Source organism: Halichoerus grypus, chromosome 14 (genome assembly GCF_964656455.1).
Source record: "Halichoerus grypus chromosome 14, mHalGry1.hap1.1, whole genome shotgun sequence".
NCBI lineage: Eukaryota > Metazoa > Chordata > Mammalia > Carnivora > Phocidae > Halichoerus > Halichoerus grypus.
In genome coordinates this window covers 46,551,999-46,576,621 of record NC_135725.1, presented here as the reverse complement: position 1 = coordinate 46,576,621, position 24,623 = coordinate 46,551,999, and the positions used below count along the sequence as shown (strand labels likewise).

The following is a 24,623-nucleotide window of genomic DNA, read 5'->3' as shown; positions in this document are numbered from 1 at the left end:
TTTTTGCCCACCTGGGCTTTCTGAGTGTGTTATGGTATGAGGTTCTCCATACAAGTATAAACTTTATCCATATTATCTGTTTTTTCTTCATCATTTTCTGTGTTTCCACTTACAGTGACTGCTCCATTATACTGTTGAACTTTCCTAATGACTTTGCTCATGCTGTGCTTGCCATCTAGGGCCTTTCTTTTTTATTTTTATTTTTTTAAATTTTTAAAAATTTTATTATGTTAATCACCATACCTTACATCATTAGTTTTTGATGTAGTGTTCCATGATTCATTGTTTGCGTATAACACCCAGTGCTCCATGCAATATGTGCCCTCTTTAATACCCATCACGAGGCTAACCCATCCCCCCACCCCCCCTCCCCTCTAGAACCCTCAGTTTGTTTCTCAGAGTCCATAGGCTCTCATGGTTCGTCTCCCCCTCCGATTTCCCCCCCTTCATTTTTCCCTTCTTACTATCTTCTTTTTTTTTTTTAACATATAATGTATTATTTGTTTCAGAGGTACAGGTCTGTGATTCAACAGTCTTGCACAATTCACAGTGCTCACCATAGCACATACCCTCCCCAATGTCTATCACCCAGCCACCCCATCCCTCCCACCCCTCACCACTCCAGCAACCCTCAGTTTGTTTCCTAAGATTAAGAATTCCTTATATCAGTGACGTCATATGATACATGTCTTTCTCTGATTGACTTATTTCGCTCAGCATAATACCCTCCAGTTCCATCCACATCGACGGCCAAGCTTGCTCCATCTCTTCCTTTGAAGTTCATACTAAAGTTATGTTCCATTGACTCAACTCCATTTCATAAATGATGGGCTGGGTTCAGAGATGAGAAGTGGCTGGAGGCACAGCTATAGCCCTTGGGAAGCATAGAATTAAATAGGGGTGGGGATGGAGCTTGAAAGTAGCATAGATAATAGACTAGCTAGTATGATCAATGAGAAAAGAGGTTAAACTTGGAAGAGGGAAACTACCGTTGTTGTTTTGCAATATTGGCAGAAGGCTCTCCAGAGGAGGTGGTATTTGAGTTGGTCCTTGAGTGGTGAATCCTGAAGAGGTGGACATATGTTCCACGTCTGTTCAGTTAGCTAACTGTATCTAGCTTGTTTCTTAAAAGTTTGTGAAAGTTAATTGGACATTTATCTCGTGTGGCCACAGTTCTATTTTGCATGTGAAGCAATTCGGTTTTTAGAATTGCTTTTGAATTAAAACCCCCCCCCACCACAACAAGGTAAAAACCTCAACAATGGAACTCAGAAGTTGCCTGATGTTACCTTTAGTCGTTTTTCAGGGAGACAGAGGCAATGGCACAAAGGGGGAAAATATTTTTTGCCATTTAGAAATACCTGTTTTGAAATGGGCTGAGTAGAAGCAATGGCAGAATCTTTGTGGGTTCCCATGTGTGTATGCTTATAAAAACAAAAGCAAAACCCAACTGTTGATTTTTGCTCTTTTCAAAATGTCACAAGTATAAAGGCTACCATGTTCCATGGTGGTGAGGTGCTCAGACTGCTAGATGCTAGCCCTAGACTTCTAAATGCTCCCACAGGACAGTTGAGGGCAGAGACATGGGCCAGGTAGCCCCTTGTTTCACTGTTCTTGGGGGCTCTGAACTCAAGCAGGAAGGGAAGGAGTCCAAAATGCTCAAACTGGAAGGGACATTTAGCACAAAGCATTGGTAATAACCAGTCTATATATAGAGTTCAGTGTGTTTCCTTCCTGAAGGGCTCTGCACCGTAAATAAAGTAAAACCAATAATTATCAATGGTCAACTGGGCCATGTCCTGAACAAAAGTATTCAGATGGGCATAAATCATAGTGTCTAAGCAAACAGACTGGAGAGGAATCTACCAGCTGTTTTCCTGAGGATTAGAGAAAAAACTATTGCCCAATGATATTTTTTTTAAAGCTTTAAATGAGGGTCTTATGAATCTGTAAGAGCTTCTTCTTTTCTTTTTCTTTCTTTTTAGGGCTAAAAAAGGGGATCTTTTAATTAAGTTTATTTATTGTGTCTGTATATGAACTTCATGATAATAGCACAAATTTATTTATCATCTAAGGAGCATTTATTTCCCTGTACCAAGCACAGGGTTTTTTGTTTGTTTGTTTGTTTTAGTTTTTTTGAAGACTTTTTCTCCTAAATGAAGAATATTAAAAATCTCAGGTAAGGGAATAAGATTTTGACTTATTCCACGTTAACCAAAATATGACCTTTTCCCCCCTTCATTGGTTTTTCTTCCTTGTGTGCATTTTTTGCACAACTTAAATAGGTTAATGGTCACTGTATATAGCTAGCATTATACTACATATTTATATGGGGAGTGTGCCTACTTTTGAGAAGCTATTTTAAGAAAAAAAAAAAACTACAATTACTCATTATTTACGCACACTTCGGGCTGTTCCTCTCAGGCATGAGTGTTGTGTGCTGGTAGACCTTCATGCTACATGTGATTACTTGGAAAGAGATGTTTTGAAAATGTCTCCTAGTTAGAGCCTTGGAATACCTGAGCAGCAGTATGTGAAGGAGAGGAGCAGGAACATGTTATTTATGGCTGTATAATGTTAGTTTCAAAATGACACTGGGTATCCTCTGGCACAATTTGTTAACTCAGGGCTGGTCCGAGTGCAGTGGTGTTTACAATTAATTGATCACAGCCAATTTGTTAACTCAGTTTCTTGAAGTTTGGTACTATCAGAATTAAAACCAGTTGCATGTGAGTACTGGCTTTCAGGAGAAGGCTCCTCTGTGGTAATACTTCCTATCACCTCTACCCAGTTTTATAAAAGTTCATGTTGATTGTAGGGCGTGGGAGTTTGGAGAAGAATTTGAGTGCTCCCAGAAAGCAACTTCTTTAGTAATGGTAAATCAGTGAAGGATGGCATGCCTCTTTAAAAAATTCAATTCAACAAACATTTGTTGCTTTACTTGGCTCAATGTTAATGCCCGGAGTTACAGATATGAGTAATAATGGGGTTGCTGACCTCAAGGGGCTCAGTTTAGTGGAGGAGTCTGAGAGGTGAGTGAATGTTATCTTGCCAGTCTGATAAATGCACCAACCTGATAAGTGCAACACGAGAAGCTTGGAAGAGGAACAAGGGAGACATTCTAAAAGAGCTAACGTCTGGGCTGGATTTTGACAGGAGTGAGAGCTTCCAGGGATTTCTACTGAATATTAATTTGCATAGTTTAAAGAATGGATGTTAGTCCTCCCACTTTACTATCACCTAAAAAAATTTGATGGCTTTCCAAAGATGAATGTCCCTTTAATAACTTCTGAAACTTTTATTACATAGATTTTAAAATTATCTGATTCTCGAACAATTGAGAGGAAGAATGAGTTGAAGGGTTTAGGATGTTTAGATTGTATGAAGGTGACACAGTAGCCATTGATGATAGAACATGGATTCTTAATGAAGAAGCATTGCTGAGTGACACAAGGAAGTCCGAAAGGTGGTCCTTTTAGTTTAACAATAATTGCTTTATGACTAATGTACTATCCCTGGCTAAAGTGTTCCTTGGTTTGAACTCCTGTTTCTTTTTAAGAACTAGGTTAGAAACTCATGTTAATGATTTAGGTTATAAGATACTTGAATAAATAAACTACTTCCCCTAATTTGGCTTTCTTCAGATTGGGACTGTAAGTTTATGTCTGTATTGCTACAGATTTTCTGGCATGTTTAGTGTGTATAAAAAGTTTCTATTCTTTGCTTCTAATTAAGAACTCAGGGTGCTCTACAGACATCGTTTATTGTTATTTATGAAAATATTGCATTTAAAAATAATTGAGGTATGCATTGGTAAATAGTTTCTTATAGGCCAGACTTTTACGGAATATTAATATATAACAAATCATTTCCTTTAGAGGGTGGGAAAAAATCTCAAACTTTCAACTAGAAGATGTGCTCACTAACAGCTGTTTCCTATAATAGAAGCAATTTGCATGCAGAATAGAGAAAATGAATTCAACAAAAGGGGGTATAGAGAAGCAGCCATAACTTCCCTGGCATGTACCGCAGCCCCCAGAATAAACTTCCTTCAAGTGACATTGGCATGATTAATCCCCAGCGACCTGGACACTGAAACTGCTGTGTGGCAGAGAGGCTTTGCAGTCTGCAAATGTCATGGGTGTAATACGAGCCTTCTGTTTGGGGTGAGGTGGGGAGTGCTCAGTGCTTTTGGTGGCATATCCTCTCCCAAGGGTCCAGGAGATTTGAATATTCATGACAGGTCGGCAGGTAGTTAGTGGATGCTGGACTGAAGCTACTCTGAGTTGTTTCGCTTTTTCATTTTTTTTTTCTTTTTATTAGAGACACTTGTAAAGTCAGGTGAGATTCCTCATTCCTGATTGACTTCTGATGTCCTGATTGACTTCTGATGTCCTTTTGGGGAAGGGTCCCTGAGGTGGGTTAAAGGAGACGTCCAAGTGTTAAAATCCTATCTTCAGTATACCTCTTTATAACCATAGTTGTACTTGTGGAATGTCTAACCAATCTTCATGTGTATCATCACCGTTGTCTAGAAGAAAAATAACTTACACTTGAATTTCTACACGTACATAGTCTTCTTGCATCTTGACGGCCATGCTTACAGTTGGGTATATGGTTCTCTCTCTCTCTCTCTCAAGAGCGAGAGAGAGAATCTTAAGCAGGCTCCATGCCCAGCGCGGAGTCAGATGTGGGGCTCTATCTCACAACCCTGAGATCATGACCTGAGCTGAAACCAAGAGTCAGACGCTTAACTGACTGAGCCACCCAGCGGCCCGATGGTGTTCTCTCTTTTAAAGCTAAAGGAAGTGGAAGCTGTCCGGAGAATTCTTAGCCCCAGGGGCCATGGACCTGAGTCTTATCATCAAAATCCAGGGCTCTACTTGCTGCCTTCTTTCTATTTTCATCTGAAAAGTTTATATGACAGTTGGGTATTTCACGGATTAGATTTCCTGCCTCACTTCAGTCACTTTTTGAGAACTTATGTGTGCCAGGATCTGTGCTGTGTCTTATATATACATCATCCCTGTTTAATCCTTACACTGGAAGAAAACCCCATGTTCAGAGCTCTGAATTAGAGTAACTTTCAGTAACCAGATGTAGCCTGGTTAGCCTGAGGTGGAGCCCGGATTGGCACCCACCTGTGCCTAAGCCCTTGACACTTGACACTCATTATCTTCCTGAGGTGAACGTTTCTGTCCTTGAAGACTGGAAGTAAATTACAGATGAGATTCCTGAATATATGGTAATGGGGAACTCTGTTGAGTGTCAAACCCGTAATTCAGACAGTGAATGCTTTGGGAGGGTAAAAGAGGAAGAGATGATAGTACTTTGTGGTCTGGAAAGGCCACAAAATTTGTGACGAAATTTGAATTTGAACTAGAGAGGATACTAACAGTATTATCAAAGTGTGATGGAAGGAATGGCAGTAGGACGGGGCATAGTTGGGACATGCTGGGCATATTTGGGGGGAGTTGGTGCACTTGAATGTAGCATAGGAAGATTGATGGGTGACAAAAGAGGAAGGCTGCAAAGGTAGGCTGGAGCCCTGCTGCAGAGGACTTGAGCTGCCACATAGAGGACTGTGTTGCCTTGATGTTCAGCATCCACATTTTTACTTCTTTGTGATACTATCAAATGCAGTCTTAGCTAGAATAATTTCAGTTGGCTTGTGACTGATTTTGATTTAATTGATATTCTAGTGGTATGAAATCATATTTAGCTTCTTGAGGGTGTCTCTCATTTCCCAAGAACTTGCCTAAATAGTCTCGCCTAATTCTTTTTTTGGGGGGGGGGGGACTGGGAATAGTGACACTATGGGCACCAATAACATTGGGAGACTCTGGATTTGGGATTTTCTAAGGAGGGAAGGTGTCCTGCCACTTTTTGGCATAGAAATCCAAAAAGTGAGGGGTTTAAGGATGGGGTAATTTACATCAAAGACCTGACATAGACAGTACTTTTGTTAGGAAACTTTCAAGCTTTGGATCATAGGAGCTATCCTCAATTTCCCTAAAGCTTTAGGGCAGGGTGACAACAACTGAAGTCAAGTTATTACTAATCATGGTTGACTGCGATGAGATGCCCCCATCAAGATTTTAACAAATAGCTTACAGATTTGCTTTACCTAGGAAAATTATTGTAGATTCTGGAGAAGTAAAGGATAGATCAGAGATGCAGATGGGGATTTAGCAAAGGGCTGTGAAAATTGAGCATGATCTAGATAGTAGAGTGGGTTTTGTTTTTTTTTTCCAAAAGAAAATGCCTTTTTGTCTTTTATTCTCCTCTCATCTATTTTCTCTTTTTAATGTTGCAGTGTGCAAAGATCCACCTTACAAAGTAGAAGAATCTGGGTATGCTGGTTTCATTTTGCCAATTGAGGTTTATTTTAAAAACAAGGTATGTAATCTTTACCCATTAATCTTTCAGTGGAAGATCCTCCATTAAACAAATGATGTTTAAAATAATTTTGATTCATAAACACTTCTATCACTAGATGATTTGAAAATAACAGTTAAATTTGTCTTCTAGGAATTTTGGCTATTGTTACCCTTAATTATAGAGGAAGTGGCTAAAGATAATTTCAATTATGTGGAGCCAGATTATATGAAATTCATTAAACTTTCCTTTTTAAGAGAAGAATGATTACCATTTGAAAAAGAAGATTAATATATGTTTGTAAAATAGAAAAGAGAAATTAGGTTTTTTCAGTGAAATGCTCCTTTTCTCATTTTCATATTTTTAGGATTTTAGACACTTGCAAAGAATAATCTCTCATTTATCTTTAGCTGCCACACACACATGGCATACATACACAATTATATCAGCTTGACATATAGATTTTACTGGATTTAAAAGTATATATGTAGCAAAACACACAGATGGAATAATATTACAAATTGCTCAACCTCTGTGGGGTTCACTTTTCTTATTTATAAAATGGGGATAGGATAAGAGTATCTACCTCATAAGGGGGCTATGAAGATTAGATGCAGTATGTTTGTGTAGAATATTTAGAATAATGCTTCATGTATAAGTAAGCACTTGGTAAATGCTAATGATTACCTTTCTCAGTAATACTACTGAAATGTTCACGTTTTTTATCAAATCAGAATTTGTTGAGATGCGTTATCGTCTGCTCGTGTGATATGACTTCACATTGATGTATTGATTTATTTTTTCTCATATCAATTTGGATTTCCCTAAAACCAGCTTTTAGCTTTTTTTATGTGAAAATTTGAGATATAATTTGCATATCATAAAATTCATTTTTTTAAAAAGTGTGCAAGTCTTCAGGTTTTAGTATATTATGCAGACATCACCACTATCTAATTCTATGACTTTCTTAGGATTTTCACCACCCCATAGTAAAACCCTGTACCTAGGGCAGTCACTCATTCTTCCCTCCTCCAGCTCCTGGCAATGATTAATCTACTTCCTTTCTTGATGTAATTTCCTATTCTGGTGATTTCATATAAATGTGTGACCATTTGTGCCTGGCTTCTTCCACTTAGTATGTCTTTAAGGTTTACCCACATTATAGGATGCATTGATATCCTTAGTATTTTTTTTAATAACTGAATAAAACCCTGTTGTATGAATATACCACATTCTGTTTATTAATTCATATTTTGCTGGAAATTTGACTTTTTTCCACCTTTGCCTACTGTAAATCATGCTGTTGTGAATATTCATATACAAGTTTTTGTGTGGACGTATGTTTTCAAATCTCCTGGGTATATACCTAAGTGGAGTGGTTGGATCATATGGTAACTCTATGTTTAACTTTTTGAAGAACTGTCAACTGTTTTCCAAAATGACTGCACTATTACACATTCCCATCAGCAGTGGTGGGAAGGATCCAGTTTCTCCACATCCTGGAAAACACTTGTCATTTTCCTTTTTTAAAATTATAATTATCATGGTGCATGTGAAATGGCTTTGGTATGTATTTGCCTGATGACTTACGATTTTGAACATCTTTTCATATGCTTATTGTCCATTTGTTTATTTTCTTTGGAGAAATGACCCTTTAAATCTTTTTTTTTTTTTTTTTAAGATTTTATTTATTTATTTGACAGAGAGAGACACAGCGAGAGAGGGAACACAAGCAGGGGGAGTGGGAGAGGGAGAAGCAGGCTTCCCGCCGAGCAGGAAGTCCCATGTGGGGCTTGATCCCAGGACCCTGGGATCATGACCTGAGCCAAAGGCAGACGCTTAACGACTGAGCCACCCAGGCGCCCGACCCTTTAAATCTTTTGCCCATTTTTTAAAAATATTGATTTTCAATTAAAGTGGTTGTGTTTATGGGAAGGAGCGAGAGCCTATATCTCCACCCATCCCTGTTTTCAGTATTCTAGAAGTTTATTATTTTTTTAAAAGATTTTATTTATTTGACAGAGAGGGGGAAAGAGCACGAGCAGGGGGAGCCGCAGGCAGAGGGAGAGAGAGGGAGAAGCAGGCTCCCTGCTGAACAGGGAGCCTGATGCAGGGCTTGATCCCAGGGCCCTGGGGTCATGACTTGAGCCGAAGGCAGACACTTAACTTACTGAGCCACCCAGGTGCCCCTCAATAATTCTAGAAGTTTAATTAATGAAGATCATGTGGTGCTTTTCTTCCCTCTTGTCACTCATCCAGTGTTTTATTTCATCTAGGCATTGGGCTGCCCATAGGAAGAGTCTAGGCTTTCAAGCCAGAAAAGGTATTGTTCCAAAGAAATGAGGGGCTAGACAGTTATGATCTCTTGTGGGAGGATCATAATGGCTGTACCATTCTGTTCCTATCTCCTTAAGTCAATTTAACATTGCACTGGCTTCAGTTTGGAAATAATGCGGTAGTGAGGTATCTTCTCTCCTTTGTTTTTACCTTTTCTGGTCATTTTTACAGGCTGTATGTTCAATAGAAAAAATTATTTTCTGAATTACTCAATTCCCTTACTTACAGAAATGACCAGAATCTCTCTGCACACCACACACATGTGCACACACACACACACAGGTTCAGTCTTCTCGGCACTTTGGGTAGTCATTCTTATGACTCATCTTCTTGACTCATTTTGTGAAGAATTGTAGTTTATTAAAAAAATGAAGGAAGGGGACGCCTGGGTGGCTCAGTCGTTCAAGCGTCTGCCTTCGGCTCAGGTCATGATCTCAGGGTCCTGGGATCCAGCCCCGCATGGGGCTCCCTGCTCAGCGGGGAGCCTGCTTCTCCCTCTGCCTGCTGCTCCCTCTGCTTGTGCTCTCTCTCTCTCTGACATAAATAAATAAAATCTTAAAAAAAAAAAAAAAAATGAAGGCAGAAAGAGGCACATGAGATGGAAAGCAGTAATTCCTTTGGGGCCATTGTGAAATAGACCCTTGAGTTGAACACCGTTAAATAGATTTTCTGTTTAGCATCCATATCAGTTTATTTCAATTTTCTAGTTTTAGATTGTCTTTAAGATTTTATATTTAATAATTGCTATTTTTATAGGTACACAATGAGACATCTATATTTCAGTGTTTGTAATATGAAAAAGTGGGATACACCTAGTTGGTCCTATGTAGAGATGTGGATCACTAAATGGTGGGTTAGGAATACACGGAATGCTATACCGCAGTTAATGCAACAACATGGATAAGTCTCAAAAACAAGAGTGACAACTTAAAAGTTACGGAAGTGTATGGTTATGATACCATTTATGTATGTTTTTATAAGCCACTGAAGCTGAGAATAAATAATGTTCTAGAAATACACATACGTAGCTCAAGAGTGTGAATTGAAATGATAGCACGGGAACTAAGTAGCATTGGTCCCTGGGGAGGATCCATAGAGCAGCTTATATTTATAAAATTGTATCCTTTGGGGGCGCCTGAGTGGCTCAGTCAGTTAAGTGTCTGCCTTCGGCTCAGGTCATGATCCCAGGGTCATGAGATCGAGTCCCCCATCGGATCCTCAGCAGGGAGTCTGCTTCTCCCTCTCCCTCTGCCCCTCCCCCTGCTTGTGCTTTCTCTCTCGCTTGCTGTCTCAAATAAATAAAATCTTAAAAAAACAAACTGTATCCTTTGAAGCAAAGGTAAACACAGTGAAGTGTTAACATCTGTTTACTCTCAGCGGAAGATACATGGGTGTAGTACTTAAAGTTCTTTTCTGTATGTTATTAATTTTTTAGTTAGAAATTGTTGCTTTGTCATCTCTTTTCATTTATCTTGGAATTTTTTTTTTAAACAAACCAAAGTTTTGCTGTATTCTCTGAGCTGGATATATTTCTCTTTTCTCTTCCTACTGAAATGATTTGTGGGTAAAAATTTAGGAGTCTGGGCTATTCCTCCAGAATGTACATTTTATTTCTTTTGAGTTTTTATCATTTTATTCATCCCCGGAGTTGATTCAACTCTGTCTTGAAGAACAAACATCCATTACAATAATGGTTTATGAAAAATATTGTTCAGAGTTTTTAGAGGAGATGAAAGCTGCAGAAAGACTTCCGTGTGATCTTGGGAGAGTCCTACTACTGCGTATTAAGGAGGATATCATCCTGTCCTCGGGTCCATCTCCATCTTTTGCTTTCCCTGCTTCTAATAAGCCTGTCTTCAATTTTGCTCATTTATTTGAGAGGTCAGAGTCTTTACTCCAGAGCGGGAGGTGGAGTGTCTGTCAGTGCTGCTTTTGAGTTCGTGTATGTTTATTCTATCTTATTTTGCATTTGTGTTCAACAAAACAAGCTTGTCTATGAGAATTATGAGTGTTGCAGAAACTTTAAACCAGTAGGCACACTAAAACATAATTGACTGTAGCATTTTAGGTTTAAAGGATCCCCTGCTTCTCTCTTTCATTCTGTCCTCAGAGAAGGTACCTGAGTAAATGTCAAGGACTGAAGCAGAATGAGAGGGACAATTTGATATTGCCAAAACCAGATTTCCACCTCTACGAGGAAATGTATTAGCTTTATATATAGAATAAATGCATACTTTCTTATTTGCAATTTGAGAAGAATCTTTCCTGAGGAGCATAGATTGACATAATATTGAAGTCTGCTCTCCAGGAAAGAGATCAGTTGGCTAGAACGCAAGGTTTGTGAGTACTTTTTCCTTACTCAAAAAACAAACACAAAACCACACACACACAAAACTTTAAAAGAAAATTGCACTCAGGATTCATAGAAAGATAGTCACTCTCTGTGGTTCTTACCCTTAGTTTCGTGGAAAAGTGATTTTTTTTTTTTTTTTTTGTATTTAAGTGTTGTGAATGATATTATTATTCATTCTTTTTCTGCTGGTAATGATTTATAGTCATCAATATATTTTTATCTTTAAAAACATTTGCAGGAATATATGTGTATATATATATATTTTTTAAAGATCTTATTTATCCATTTGGGGGAGAGAGAGAGAGAGTGCACACAGAGGGTGAGTGAGAGGGGAAGCCGACTCCCTGCTGAGCACAGAGCCAGACACAGGGCTCAATCCCAGGACTCCTGAGATCGTGACCTGAGCCAAAGGCAGACACTTAACTGACTGAGCCACCCAGGCACCCCTGCAGGAGTATGTCTTTTGACTCCGTTTAATCATTATTAACTATTTGGTACAGCTTTTCCCGATTACCCCATGCATTTGCCCAGATAAAATCTATGTTGAGTAGAGATTGGCAGGGGCATAATATATCATACTTTAATATTTTCTGTGAGTTACCTTTAATCCACTTGGCGGTATTTCCAAATCTGTATTTTTAAACATCTGTGTGGTATTCAATGGTATGATATACTCACTTGAAGATCATTTCAATTTTTTTTTTACCATTACAAACAATGCTACCACGAACATTTTATCATCTATATCTTTGCACACATATTTGAATATTTTTGTGGAAGAGATTCTTAGAATTACTGGGTTAGCATGTTGATAGATACTGCCAAATTGTCTTCCCCAAAGGCTTTACAAATTTATAGACCCAATTATAAGGCAGAAAGCAGCCCTTCTTATGTTTTTAATTAAATTCTAAGGTGTGTTGACTGTTTTACAATTTAGAGGAGAGGCAGGTAAGTAAAAAATGATCATAATTCAATGTGATAATTACATTAATAAAGGAACGCTGTGAGAGGGATGTCTAATACAGATTGGATTGGAAATATTAGGAAGACTTTCCAGTGGATTTCATGCTTTAGCTGTGTTGTGAATAATGAGTGCATTAAGCAAGCAAGGGAGGAGAGGTGTGTTGGGAGGGAAGACAGTGTAGGCGTGGGGAGCAGTACATGTGAAAGGCAAAATGAATGAGATAATGTAAAGTATTGGGAACCGCAAGTGCTTCACAATTATGGAAGCACAGGGTGTCGTGAGAGAACAAAGGAAATGCAGGGAAGGTATTAAAGGACTAAGATGGTTATTCCAAGGAAGTGGGATTTTATCCTGTGGGAAATGATGAGTCATTAAAGGCATTTATATCAATGAAAAGATGTAATCTGATTTTTCTGTTGGGAAAATCACTGTCTTGTCACTGTGGGAGGTAGAATGGGGTGGGTTCAAAAATAGAGGAGATGACCAGGTGAGGAGTGATGAAGGTCTAAGCTAAGGCAAGGGTATGGCGACTGGACAAAGGGGCTGAATTTGAGAGTTCCTAAGGGGGGATTCTAAGTAAAACTGAGAGACTATTTGAGTGTGGTGAGCGAAGGAGGAGGAAGAGCTGGGGATGGTTTTTCTGTATTTTAACTTTGATAAGAAGTTAGGATTTCTGCTTGCCAAGATACAGAGGATAGGAGAAAGGACAGATGAAGATAAGCTCAGGTTAAGATAATCCATGACTTTGCTGTTGCCGTGGGTCAACTTAGTGGAGATGTGGGTAGACTGTGGAACACGTACATCTGGCCATCAGGTGGGAGCTGGGCTGGAGGTATAGATAGGGGAGTCATTGTCCTGTAGGTAGAAGTGACCCCCTGTGAATGGGTGTCCGCTCCTTGGGGAACTTTGCCTAAAGTTAAAGGACGCCTAAGGGTCAGGGAAGAAGACTAGGAAGGAATGCCAGTTAAGTGTGAGGAAAACCAGGGGAGAAAGGTTATCCTGATGAAAGAGGGAAGGAGCAGATTTCAGGCCTGCTTGCTAGTGAGCGAATGAGTGGAGACTGATGTGGGGAAGTGTGGATGAGGAGGTGGAAACTGTAAATTTGTAGCAGGAGATGCCTACATTTTGACAGTTTCAGGTGCTAAGACTTTTGAGTCAAAAGAAGTAGGTTCAAATCACTTTGTTTCATCACAATAGTAATATAACAAATTGTTTTTTTTAAATAAAGAAAAATTTTTTTAGGGATGCCTGGGTGGCTCAGTCGGTTAAGCATCTGCTTTCGGCTCAGGTCATGACCCCAGGGTCCTGGGATCGAGCCCCGCATCGGGCTCCCTGCTCTGCGGGAAGCCTGCTTCTCCCTCTGCCTGCCGCTCCCCGTGCTTGTGCGCACACTCTCTCTCTCTCTCACAAATAAATACATAAAATCTTTAAATAAAGAAAATTTTTTTTAGAGTGAACTGGGGAGGGATGGGCAGAGGGAGAGAGAGAATCCCAAGCAAGCTCCATACCCAGCGCAGAGCGTGTCGTGGGGCTCCATCTCATGGCCCTGAGATCATGAGCTGAGCCGAAATCAAGAGTCAGACGCTTAGCCATCTGAGCCACCCAGGTGCCCCACAAATTTTTTTTTAAGAAAAACATTTATCTGTGTAAAATTTGAATATGTTATATATTAAAAAACATATATACCTCATACACTGCTATTGAGATTTTAAAATGGTGCAGCCACTGTGGAAAACAGTAATGCAGTTTGTAAAAACGTTAAACATGGAGTTACGGCAAGACGAAATTCTACCATTAGGTGTTTACCCCAGAGAAATGAAAATACACATCTACATAAAAACTTGTACACAAATGTTCATACCAGCACTATTCACAGTGGCTAAAAAGAAAAAATACAGGGACGCCTGGGTGGCTCAGTCGGTTAAGCCTCTGCCTTCGGCTCAGGTCATGATCCCAGGGTCCTGGGATCGAGTCCCACATCGGGCTCCTTGCTGAGGAGCTTTTCCCTCCGCTTCTCCCTCCGCCTGCCTCTGTCTCTCTCTCTCTCTGATAAATAAATAAAATCTTAAAAAAAAGAAAAAATACACATGTCTATCCAACAAGTGGATAAACAAATACTGGAATACCCATACAATGGAATATTATTCAACCGTAAAAAAGGAACTACTGACACATTACAGCATGTATGACCCCTGGAAAATCATGCCAAATGAAAGAAGACAGTCACAAAGGATTACATATCATGTATGTATTTTATGTATGTTCATATATTTGTATGAAATGCCAAGTCCACAGAACAGGCAACTCTAGAGAAACAGAAATAGATTAGTGGTACAAGGTGATGCAGGATCTGGGGGGGATGGGAAATGACTACTAATGTATTTGAGTTTTATTTCTGGAATGATGAGAATGTTCTAAAATTAGATGGTGGTGATGGTTTCATACTTCTGTGAGTATACTGAAAACCACTAAATTGTATATTTTAAAGCATGGATTTTATGGCTTGTGAATTATTTCTCAATAAAGCTATTAAAAATAAACAAAATGGCAAAGCTAATGACAAATGAAAAAAAAATGATAACACTTCACAGGGATGGTTAATATTTGTAACACAAAAGACATTTTTATATAAAGTAATATAACAAATTCCAGTCCTTTAATTTCCATACCTGCAAAACAGGGCTCACAGGTGACCTAGAGGCGAGCTATGAGAATTAAATGAGATAACTGTTAACATTCATATTAGTTATTGTCATTATCCTTAGTCTTCATTGCACCTGGAATGCTTCAGAATCCGTGTGTAGAGAGATTTAAGTGTTTAGCTAACTAAAATAATGGCTCGAGAGTAGAACTTGAGTATCATGAAATTCTGATGGTTGTGTTCTCATGAATCTGATGCTATTTCATCCTCCTGGTTCATTTCATAGATATTTATTGCATTTCTGCTATGCACCAGTGCTAAACTAGTTGTCAGGGGTGCAAGGATGATTCAACCATTGCTCCTACTTTCAAGAATCTTATGATTAAGCAGGATAAAGAGACAGGATAGGATGGTTACCCTAAGATGTGGCAAGGAGGAGAGAGATGCACTCAGAGCAGAGGAGAGGCAGTGGGAAATTGGGAGTGGGTTCTAGGAATCCATCTCCAAAGTGAAACCTGAATGGAGAAGGAGGAGTAGAAGTTACCCAGGTGACACAAAGGTGGAGGAATGGAGGCGGGCAATGAGGGTGGTAACACAAAGCAAAGGTGAATCCCAGAGTTAGCCTAGAACATAGGAAATGCTGGGAACACCCAACAGCGCGTGTTGCTGGACCAGGAGATGGGTGGACGCAGTGTGGTGGGATGAAGAGCCAAGAGCCAAGTTCTGAAAGCCCTTATGAGGCATTCAAGTGAGCTTTGATTTTTATCCTAGTGGCAGTTGGCAGCTTTTGAAGTTTTGTTTTGTTTTTTTAAAGATTTTATTTATTTATTTGACACAGAGAGAGAGAGAGAGCGAGCGTGCGTGCACACACACAAGCAGGGAGAGTGGCAGGCAGAGGCAGAGGGAGATGCAGGGGGAGCCCAATGCAGGACTCGATCCCAGGACCCCAGGATCACGACCCGAGCCAAAGGCAATTGCCCAACCAACTGAGCCACGCAGGTGCCCCAGCTTTTGAAGTTTTAATCAAGCTGTGAAATGGCTAGATTTTTGTTTCATATGGATAATTGTGAGGCCTAAATGAAGGAGGAATTGAAGATAAATCTGTCCTGAAGTAGGAAGGACCTACTAGAGAAAGGAGCTTATTATAGTTTGGGCAGTGAATAAGAGTTATGGGTTAGAGGGTTTGTTCGAGAAATATTTAGGAGAGAAAATGGCAGTTGTCGCTGATGGGTGGAGGGGGTGGTGTGGGAAAGGGAGGAAGTGGCTTCGGGGGTATCTTAGGTTTCTAGTTGGGTGGTTGTGTTGGTGGTGTTACACCACTTGAGATATTACAGGAAAAATGGTGAGTTTATTCTCTCAGAAAACAAGAGACCGATTCATTAGGTATTTGCCTTTTGCTTTGTAGATAATCCCATGAGAATTTTCTTTTTCCAGTACTTTGACACAATAGCTGTTGGTTACCTGGGTCTTTTCTGTTCCTTCTGAAGAATAAAACTTTGCTTTCAAAATTTGTATATGCTTAACTGTCTCTTTCTTTCTTAAAATTTTTTTTAATCTCTAGGAAGAACCTAAGAAAGTCCGCTTTGATTATGACTTATTCCTGCATCTTGAAGGCCATCCACCAGTGAATCACCTCCGCTGTGAAAAGCTAACTTTCAACAACCCCACAGAGGAGTTTAGAAGAAAGTTGCTGAAGGCAGGAGGGGTAAGTGGGCACTGCCTTGTGAAAAGCCTTCAGTTCAAAAACTAGTTGCTAGTGTGTTAAGAAGTGTACTAATGTTTTGAGAGAGGTAAGAGAGAGGAAGGACCTTAATGACTTAGCTGTGGACTCCTGGTTTGGGATGAAGAGGTGAGCAAACATGAATATTTTACGTAGGTATGAATCTGAAATTATGCTGTTGGCTGGAATAGCTTGATAGTCTGTGCAGCTCAGATCTATTTTAACAAAAAGCCAAAAACAATAAACTTTCCTCAGTTAAGCAAAGAACAATGTCTGAACTTTGTCATATCAGTTTATAGAAACTTTTTGGTAAAGTTGAAAGTCCTGTTTAAAATTATATAAAAAGAGGTTGTTGTCCAGATTTTCTTGGGAAAAATTAATAGAAAAAGTATAGTAATTCATGTGACAGGCTTGGGTTATTTAAATACACATTTTTGTTTATTTGAATTGTGTGTAGGTAAAAGATGGATTTTCTTTCTTTTTTTTTTAATGTTTTTTTTATTTATTTGACACAGAGAGAGACACAGCTAGAGAGGGAACACAAGCAGGGGGAGCGGGAGAGGGAGAAGCAGGCTTCCCGCCGAGCAGGGAGCCCGATGTGGGGCTCGATCCCAGGACCCTGGGATCATGACCTGAGCTGAAGGCAGACGCTTAACGACTGAGCCACCAGGCGCCCCTCATTTTTTTTTTTTAAGATTTTATTTATTTATTTGAGAGAGAAAGAGAGAGCGAGAGAGTAAACATGGGCAGAGGTGATGCAGAGGGAGAGGGAGAGAAGCTCCCCGGATTTTTTTTTTTTTTTTTTTAAAGATCATGGTAACCAAGTTTTGCCTGTGTGATTTGGCTAGGATGGGGAACGATTTTTAAGTGGGTTTTGTGCAGACACAAATGTACGGAATGTTTGCTTGCAGCTAAGTCAGCTGTGCAGACAAATGCTACTGACTCATGGAAGTCTACAATGGGTGCCATTTGGACCATCATCCTCTTTCCACTTCAGATGAACTTCCTGTGTCATCTTATGTGGACAGTTCTGACCCCATAAAATGTTGAAATGCATTCTTTACTCTAGAATTTCCTTCACTTAGTTTTTCTGGAAGGTTTTTGATAGCTTTGCCTCGATGCTCTTATCATATGTGTAAACATATGTGGATCATAACTTTGCAAAATGCCTCATTTCTCTCATAAGCTCTATCTGAGGGCTATGTAGGGAAGAGTTTGGTTTTGTATAGCACAGAAGTGTTTTCCCTTTATTGAAACCCCTTTTTGTGGGGTTAGAGACAACCACTTGGAGAAGCTGTGGACCCTCTCATAAGAAAATCACCCATATGTACAGCTGTGTGAACATTTTGGGTTATGTGGAACTCGTGAAGTCCATTTTTTGGAGTCCTATTTTGCCAAGATCCTATCCTTTCAGCTGAAATACTAATATGCATTTGAAGCATTGTAAGTCCCTTTACCACATTTCATTCAGTACTCTACTATGTCAGTACATTATGGGTTAAATAGGTATTGGGCCAGGTTTGGAAATAAACCACCACTTATAGTATTTTATGGGGAAATGTGTCTTCATGAAGAAATGGCCTTTTGTAATACAACTCATTTTTCTTTTTTTTTTTAAGATTTATTTATTTATTTTAGAAAGAGACAGTGCAAGCAAGCGTGAGTAGGCGGAGGGGCAGAGAGAGAGGGAGGGAGAGAATCATCAAGCAGATTCCCTACTGAGCATGGAGCCCGACATGGGGCTTGATCTCAGGACCCTGAGATCATGACCTGAGCTGAAATCAAGAGCCGGACGCTTAACCCAGGTGCCCCTGTAATGCAACTCATTTTAAAGTTAGAGATTTATTATATATTTATTAAGGAAGTGGTGTTTTTTTTAAAACCTATTTTATTCTTTTTATAGTTATCAAGAACACAGTGTTGATGCTATTTACCTGTGGCTGTGCCCTTAAAAGTGAACTGGTCCATCCCTGGTTATCTGCCCAAAGAAAATGAAAACACTAGTTTGAAAAGATATATGCGCCCTTATGTTTATTGCAGCATTATTTACACTAGCCACGAAGCACTCTGTGTCCATTGATAGATGAATGGGTAAGGAAGATGTGGTACATATATGTAATGGGATATTACTCAGCAATAAAGAAAGAATGAAATCTTGCCATTCATAACAACATGGATGGACCCAGGAGGTGGATATTCTGCTAAGTGAAGTAGGTTAGACAGAAAGACAAATACCATGATTTTACTTAGATGTGGAATGAAAAAAAAACAAGTCAAACAGACAAACAAAATAAAACCAACGGGAACAGACTTGCAAATACAGAGAACAAACTGGTGATTGCCAGAGGGGAGGAGGGTAGGGGACTGGTGAAAAATGTGAAGGGGATTAAGAGGTACAAACTTCTAGTTATAAAATAAATAAGTCACGAGGATGAAAGTATAGCATAGGGAATTTAGTAAGCTTGTAATGACTTTGTATGGTGACAGATGGTGACTACACTTATCATGGCGAGCATTTCATAATATGTATAGCTGTCGAATCACTATGTTGTACACCTGAAACTAGGACGGTATTGTATGTCAACTATACTTCGATCAAAAAAATGAGTTGGTCCATTTTAAATCCTGATTGTTATTATTTTCTTTTTATGTTGGTGGCATTTTATGCTGCTCATTATTCCTCTCGGATATGTCGTTAGGTGGGTGATCGGAGTCTGTGGATTCTGAAACTTGAGTACCTCAGGCTTCTGATAAGAGTCGTAGGAAAGAGTAAATATGATACAAGAACTTTTTGAAACACCACTTAGTCCCAGAGCACTCAGGGCTTGCTTGCAAGCTGAAGAGGTTACAGGTCAGTGATAATGCCGCAGAGTGCACGGCTGCATCCCGATAAGGTCTCCAGTAGAGTTCTGTCTTCCTCTTCTCAGCCTTTCTCTCAGAACTGTCCTCCTTGACTTTCCTTCTTTGTATTTCTTGAAGTGCTGTTTGAAGCCTGTAGATTTGTTTCTGTTAGGCTTAGATTGTGTCTTGACACCTCTAAAATAAGTTGAAATGTGAAATATTCAGGCAAACCAGTTACTTAACATAAATTCTTTAAGAGACTGATACCAGTAAATTTTGGGGTAAAATTAAAATTTAAAAATGTGTTTGAAATAATAGTAATCCTATAGATTCTGTCCAGTTAGTATGGGAAAATTAGTCTTTTATGGAAATGTGGGAATCTATAGACTAATAAACATTTTTTTGGCTTACCTAGATTTTTGGCTACCTTGTATTGTTTTTACCTGGTATGTAAATATTTATCATTGTCTTGATATTAATGCAGCCTGTCATCGTGTTACTAACTTATCAGCCATTTTGATTTTATTAGAAATCTTTCTTGGGGCGCCTGAGTGGCTCAGCCGTTAAGTGTCTGCCTTCGGCTCAGGTCATGATCCCGGGGTCCTGGGATCGAGCCCCACATCAGGCTCCCTGCTTGGCGAGAAGCCTGCTTCTCCCTCTCCCAGTCCCCCTGCTTGTGTTCCCTCTCTTGCTGTGTCTCTCTCTGTCAAATAAATAAAATCTTAGACAAAAAAAAGAGAAATCTTTCTTTTAAGCTTTATTAACATAATTGACATGCATATACCATTGTATAACTTTAAGATGTACATTGTATTGATTTTGTACATTTGTATATTGCAGAATGATTACCACCATAGCTTTGGCTATCCTCTTCATCATGTTACATAATTACCATTTCTTTTTTGGTGAAAACATTTAAGGTCTACTCTCTTTGTAACTTTGTTTATTTATTTATTTATTTATTTTTTTTTTTTTTTAAAGATTTTATTTATTCATTCATGAGAGACAGAGAGAGGCAGAGGGAGAAGCAGGCTCCCAAGGAGCAGGGAGCCCGATGCGGGACTCGATCCCAGGACTCTGGGATCATGACCTGAGCCGAAGGCAGACGCTCAACCATCTGAGCCACCCAGGCACCCCTCTCTTTGTAACTTTGAAATACACAATTCAATAATATTAATTATAATTGCCATACATAATTGCTTTCCATTGCATTCCACTTACTCTTCTTATAAGTGAACATTTGTACTGTTTGACCAGCATCTCCTCATTTTCCCCCACCTTCCAGCACCTGGTAGCTACCATTCTAGTCTCTGTTTCTGGGAGTTCAGCTTTTTAAGATACCACATATAAGTGATATCATAGAGTATCTGTCTTTCTCTGTCTGACTTTCACTTAGTTTAATGCTTTCAAGTTTTATCCATGTTGTCACAAATGGCACGATGTCCTCCTTTCTCATAGCTGAATAATATTCCATTATTCTCTCCATTCACTTAGGTTGTTTCCAGATCTTGGCTATTGTAAATAATGCTGCAGTGGACATAGAAGCACAGATATCTTTTCAATATCCTGTTTTTAATTTTCCTTTGTACACACACACATACACGCACACACGGGATTGCTGGATCCTATGGTAGTTCTCTTTTTAATTTTTTTGAGAAACCTATATATTTAGTTTTCCATAGTGGCTGTACCAGTGTACAATCCCACCAACAGAGCATTAAGGGTTCCTTTTTCTCCACATCATCTCCAATACTTATCATTTCTTATCTTTTTGATAATAGCCTAACAAGTGTGAGGTGATATCTCACTGTGATTTTGATTTGCATTTCCCTGATGATTAGTAATGTTAAGCACCTTTTTATCTACCTCTTGGCCATCTGTGTATCTTCTTAGGCAGATTTTGAAATCAGACTGTAGTTTCTGCCATTGAGGTGTATGAATTCTTTTTTTTTTTTTTTTTTTTTAAAGATTTTATTTATTTATTTGACAGAGAGAGAGAGAGAGAGAGGGAACACAAGCAGGGGGAGTGGGAGAGGGAGAAGCAGGCTTCCCGCGGAGCAGGGAGCCTGATGCGGGGCTCGATCTCAGGACCCTGGGATCATGACCTGAGCGGAAGGCAGACGCTTAACGACTGAGCCACCCAGGCGCCCCGAGGTGTATGAATTCTTTATATATTTTGGATATTAACCCCTTAGATGATTTGCAAATACTTTCCTCTGTAGGTTGCCTTTTTCATTTTGTGTTGCTGATTTCCCTTGCTTTGCAGAAGCTTTTTAGTTTGATATAGTTCTACTTGTTTATTTTTGCTTTTGTTGCCTTTGTGTTTTTTTTTTTAATTAACATATAATGTATTATTTGTTTCAGGGGTACACGTCTGTGATTCATTGGTCTTACACAATTCACAGCACTCACCATAGCACATACCCTCCCCAGTGTCCATCACCCAGCCACCCCATCCCTCCCACCCCCCACCACTCCAGCAACCCTCAGTTTGTTTCCTGAGATTAAGAGTCTCTTATGGTTTGTCTCCCTCTCTGGTTTTGTCTTTTTTTTTTTTTTTTTTTTAAGATTTTATTTATTTATTTGACAGAGAGAGACACAGCAAGAGAGGGGAACACAAGCAGGGGGAGTGGGAGAGGGAGAAGCAGGCTTCCTGCTGATCAGGGAGCCCAATGCGGGGCTGGATCCCAGGACCCTGGGATCATGACCTGAGCCAAAGGCAGATGCTTAACAACTGAACCCCCCAGGGACTCCTGGTTTTGTCTTGTTTCATTTTCCCCTCCCTTCCCCTATGATCCTGTCTTGTTTCTCAAATTCCTCATATCAGTGAGATCAGATGATAATTATCTTTCTCTGATTGACTTATTTCGCTTAGCATAATACCCTTTAGTTCCATCCACGTTATTGTAAATTTGTTGCTTTGGTTCTGATGTTTGTTATTAGAAATCTTGTTCATGACTATGTCTCTTCAGATAAACATTTTTTCCCCTCCCTGGGTTTTAGGGTGAGAGAGGGGTGCTGTGTTTCTTACACTTAACCATTATATGTGTGACATAGATGTATATATTCTGCCTTTACAGGAAAAACTCAATCCTTATCATATGTATGTACTGTGCGAAATCATTATAGCTTCAGGCATGAGTGGAGTAAGCCTACTGTTTGGACTATGGTTCCTTCTCCTTATTTTTTCTTTTAAACAGAAAGTACATAACACTATTAAAAGTTGCACTTGGCTTTTCAAGAGATCAGAAAGGTTGTTTTTAGAGCTAGTAGCATCTTAGAAAAATGCTTTTAACATTAAAAGAAAATGATTCCAAAGAGCTTTTTACCAGAAGAATCTTGAAAAATTGTAGATTTTTTTTCTACTTTCAAAACCTATAAGCCACTAACTACATGACAATTTTTTTTTTTTTTTTTTTTTTTGGTCCATAACATTTTTTCCACTGGATTTCTTCCTCTTTTTTTTTTTTTTTTTAATGTTGCAACTTATTTCTAAATAGTCTCAACGAAATGTACCCTATGTTCTTCTGTTGAATAGTCCCTAATATATATTTTGGGTATTTTGCTTTAAAAGAAAAAAGAGTAACTTTTGAGGGAAGGACACATTTGTAATTAAGCATTGTTTTCTGAGAAAATTGGAATACAGAATGATTTCATTTACAAGACCCTAAAGGTAGTTTCCTCTAAATGAGAGACCTTATTGGAGCTGCTAGGGAAATTGTAGATTTGGTTTGGGATCTAGCCCCTGTCAGGCCTTAAGTAAAAGGCAGAAGGTAGGGGTCAGGAAATGGAAAAGAACAATCTGAGAGCTCCTGAGAGGAGACTGCTTTTTATTTTGAGATCTTATTTTATTTTTTGTTTGGTAGAAGGGTAGAGGACAGTGAGCAATAAACTTTTGAGGGTAAAACTTGATATGTCCATTTGTCCTTGGATTTTAAGCAAAAGGACCAAATATACCCCATTGAGAAGTACCTCTGAATTCCACTGAGAATATTTCTACTTGTTTTTATATAAATGAACTGATGAATCCTTTTTGAATGATTTTCAAAATACTGTTTAGGATGTCAGGATTTTTTTTAAGGATTTATGATCACAGTAGATGATTTTGTTTTTATTTAGTTGATCACCTTCTTAGTAGCTAGAATTCAGTCCTACTGAAAAATTGCTGAAGGGCTTGACATCCATTACATTTGACTGAATGAAAGGGGATGAGTTTTTCTTTTGGGTGTTGGCAAAGTTAAGATGCAGATAGTGTACGTCCTATAGCTGAAAGTCATCATTCTACTAACTCAGCTCTCTGGGATTTCCTGTGGGGAGGGAGTGTGATACCGTTGGAAAAGTTTCGAAATCAGGCAGACTTAAGTAAAAAGCTCATCTTTGTCATCTTCTGTCTGAAGAAAATAATGACATCTCTTTGAATCTCAGTTTGTCATCCGTGAAATGGGTGAGACTGTGTTTTCCTCATTGGGAATGTCCAAACATGGTGTGTGACACTTAACAGAGACCCAGCCCCTTGGTTCTTTTTCCTTTGTCGGTTTAGAAAATTAACAGATCTTTAACCATGTGTATGTCGAGCACTTAAAGTACCCTGAAAAAGGTGTGCTGGGTAGTGTAAGCTGTTCTAGATTTAGTCACAGGAAGACGTCTTTACCACCAGTTAGTGTGACTAGCACATTGGTGGACCTGTGTTGGATTTAAAGAATATTAGCCCACGGTATCTCTTTTCAAGGAGTTTCGTTCTGGCAGCTTGTATTTTGCTTGTGTAATGTGAAACAAAGATCTGTTCAGAATATCGTTTAAGATGTAAGTTTTCATTAGAAAAATTATTAGTTCTTATCATTGTTCTTAATTCTAAATTTCTAGCAAATCATATAAGGCTTCTTACAAGATTTCCTAAGTAGCATGTTCAGCATGGTAGCCGTATCCTTATGCTTCTATGAAGAAAGCACAAAAGGGACAAGTATCTTTGGAGAATCAAGTTTATGTCATAGCTGCTCCCCTGTTTTTGGCCTGGAAATCAAATGGTCTGCTGTGGTTCTGTTGTTCTTTATGGAATGGTGGTAGGATTGGTAGATTTTTTTTTCCCCTTGCTTGCTTGCTTTCCTCAATTAAACAGGCCAAAGTCTAAACATGTTGTTCAGTCTATTTCTGAATCACTGGCAAGCAGTTAATTTTGAGGACTGAAAATTAAAACTAACCACAGCAGTTGTTAAAACTAGGGTTTCTATAGGCAGAAATCCAATTCTGTTCAGACACCACCTGTTTCAATAGGACATTTCAGACGCCCATTTGGCAGACTTTGCTGGAGAAGACATGGGGAACATGCTTACAGTCTGTGTTAAGTCTGCAGCATAATGCAGGCCTGCTTCTCAGAGTGACAGTTACATTT

The 24,623-nt window shown here is 39.1% G+C and overlaps 1 protein-coding gene across 3 annotated transcripts in view; it reads left to right on the top strand.

Annotated features, from left to right (window-relative positions):
* Nucleotides 1-24,623, top strand: part of MLLT3 (MLLT3 super elongation complex subunit) — a 283,363-nt gene that overhangs the window by 150,558 nt on the left and 108,182 nt on the right. For 2 of the 3 annotated variants that reach the window (XM_036082628.2, XM_036082627.2), the window contains exons 3-4: nucleotides 6,317-6,399; nucleotides 16,235-16,378. In XM_036082628.2, coding sequence (XP_035938521.2) covers nucleotides 6,317-6,399; nucleotides 16,235-16,378 — 227 coding nt within the window. Of the gene's footprint in view, nucleotides 1-6,316; nucleotides 6,400-15,993; nucleotides 16,016-16,234; nucleotides 16,379-24,623 lie in introns of those variants that run through there. The other variant, XM_078061284.1, reaches the window with a different exon arrangement.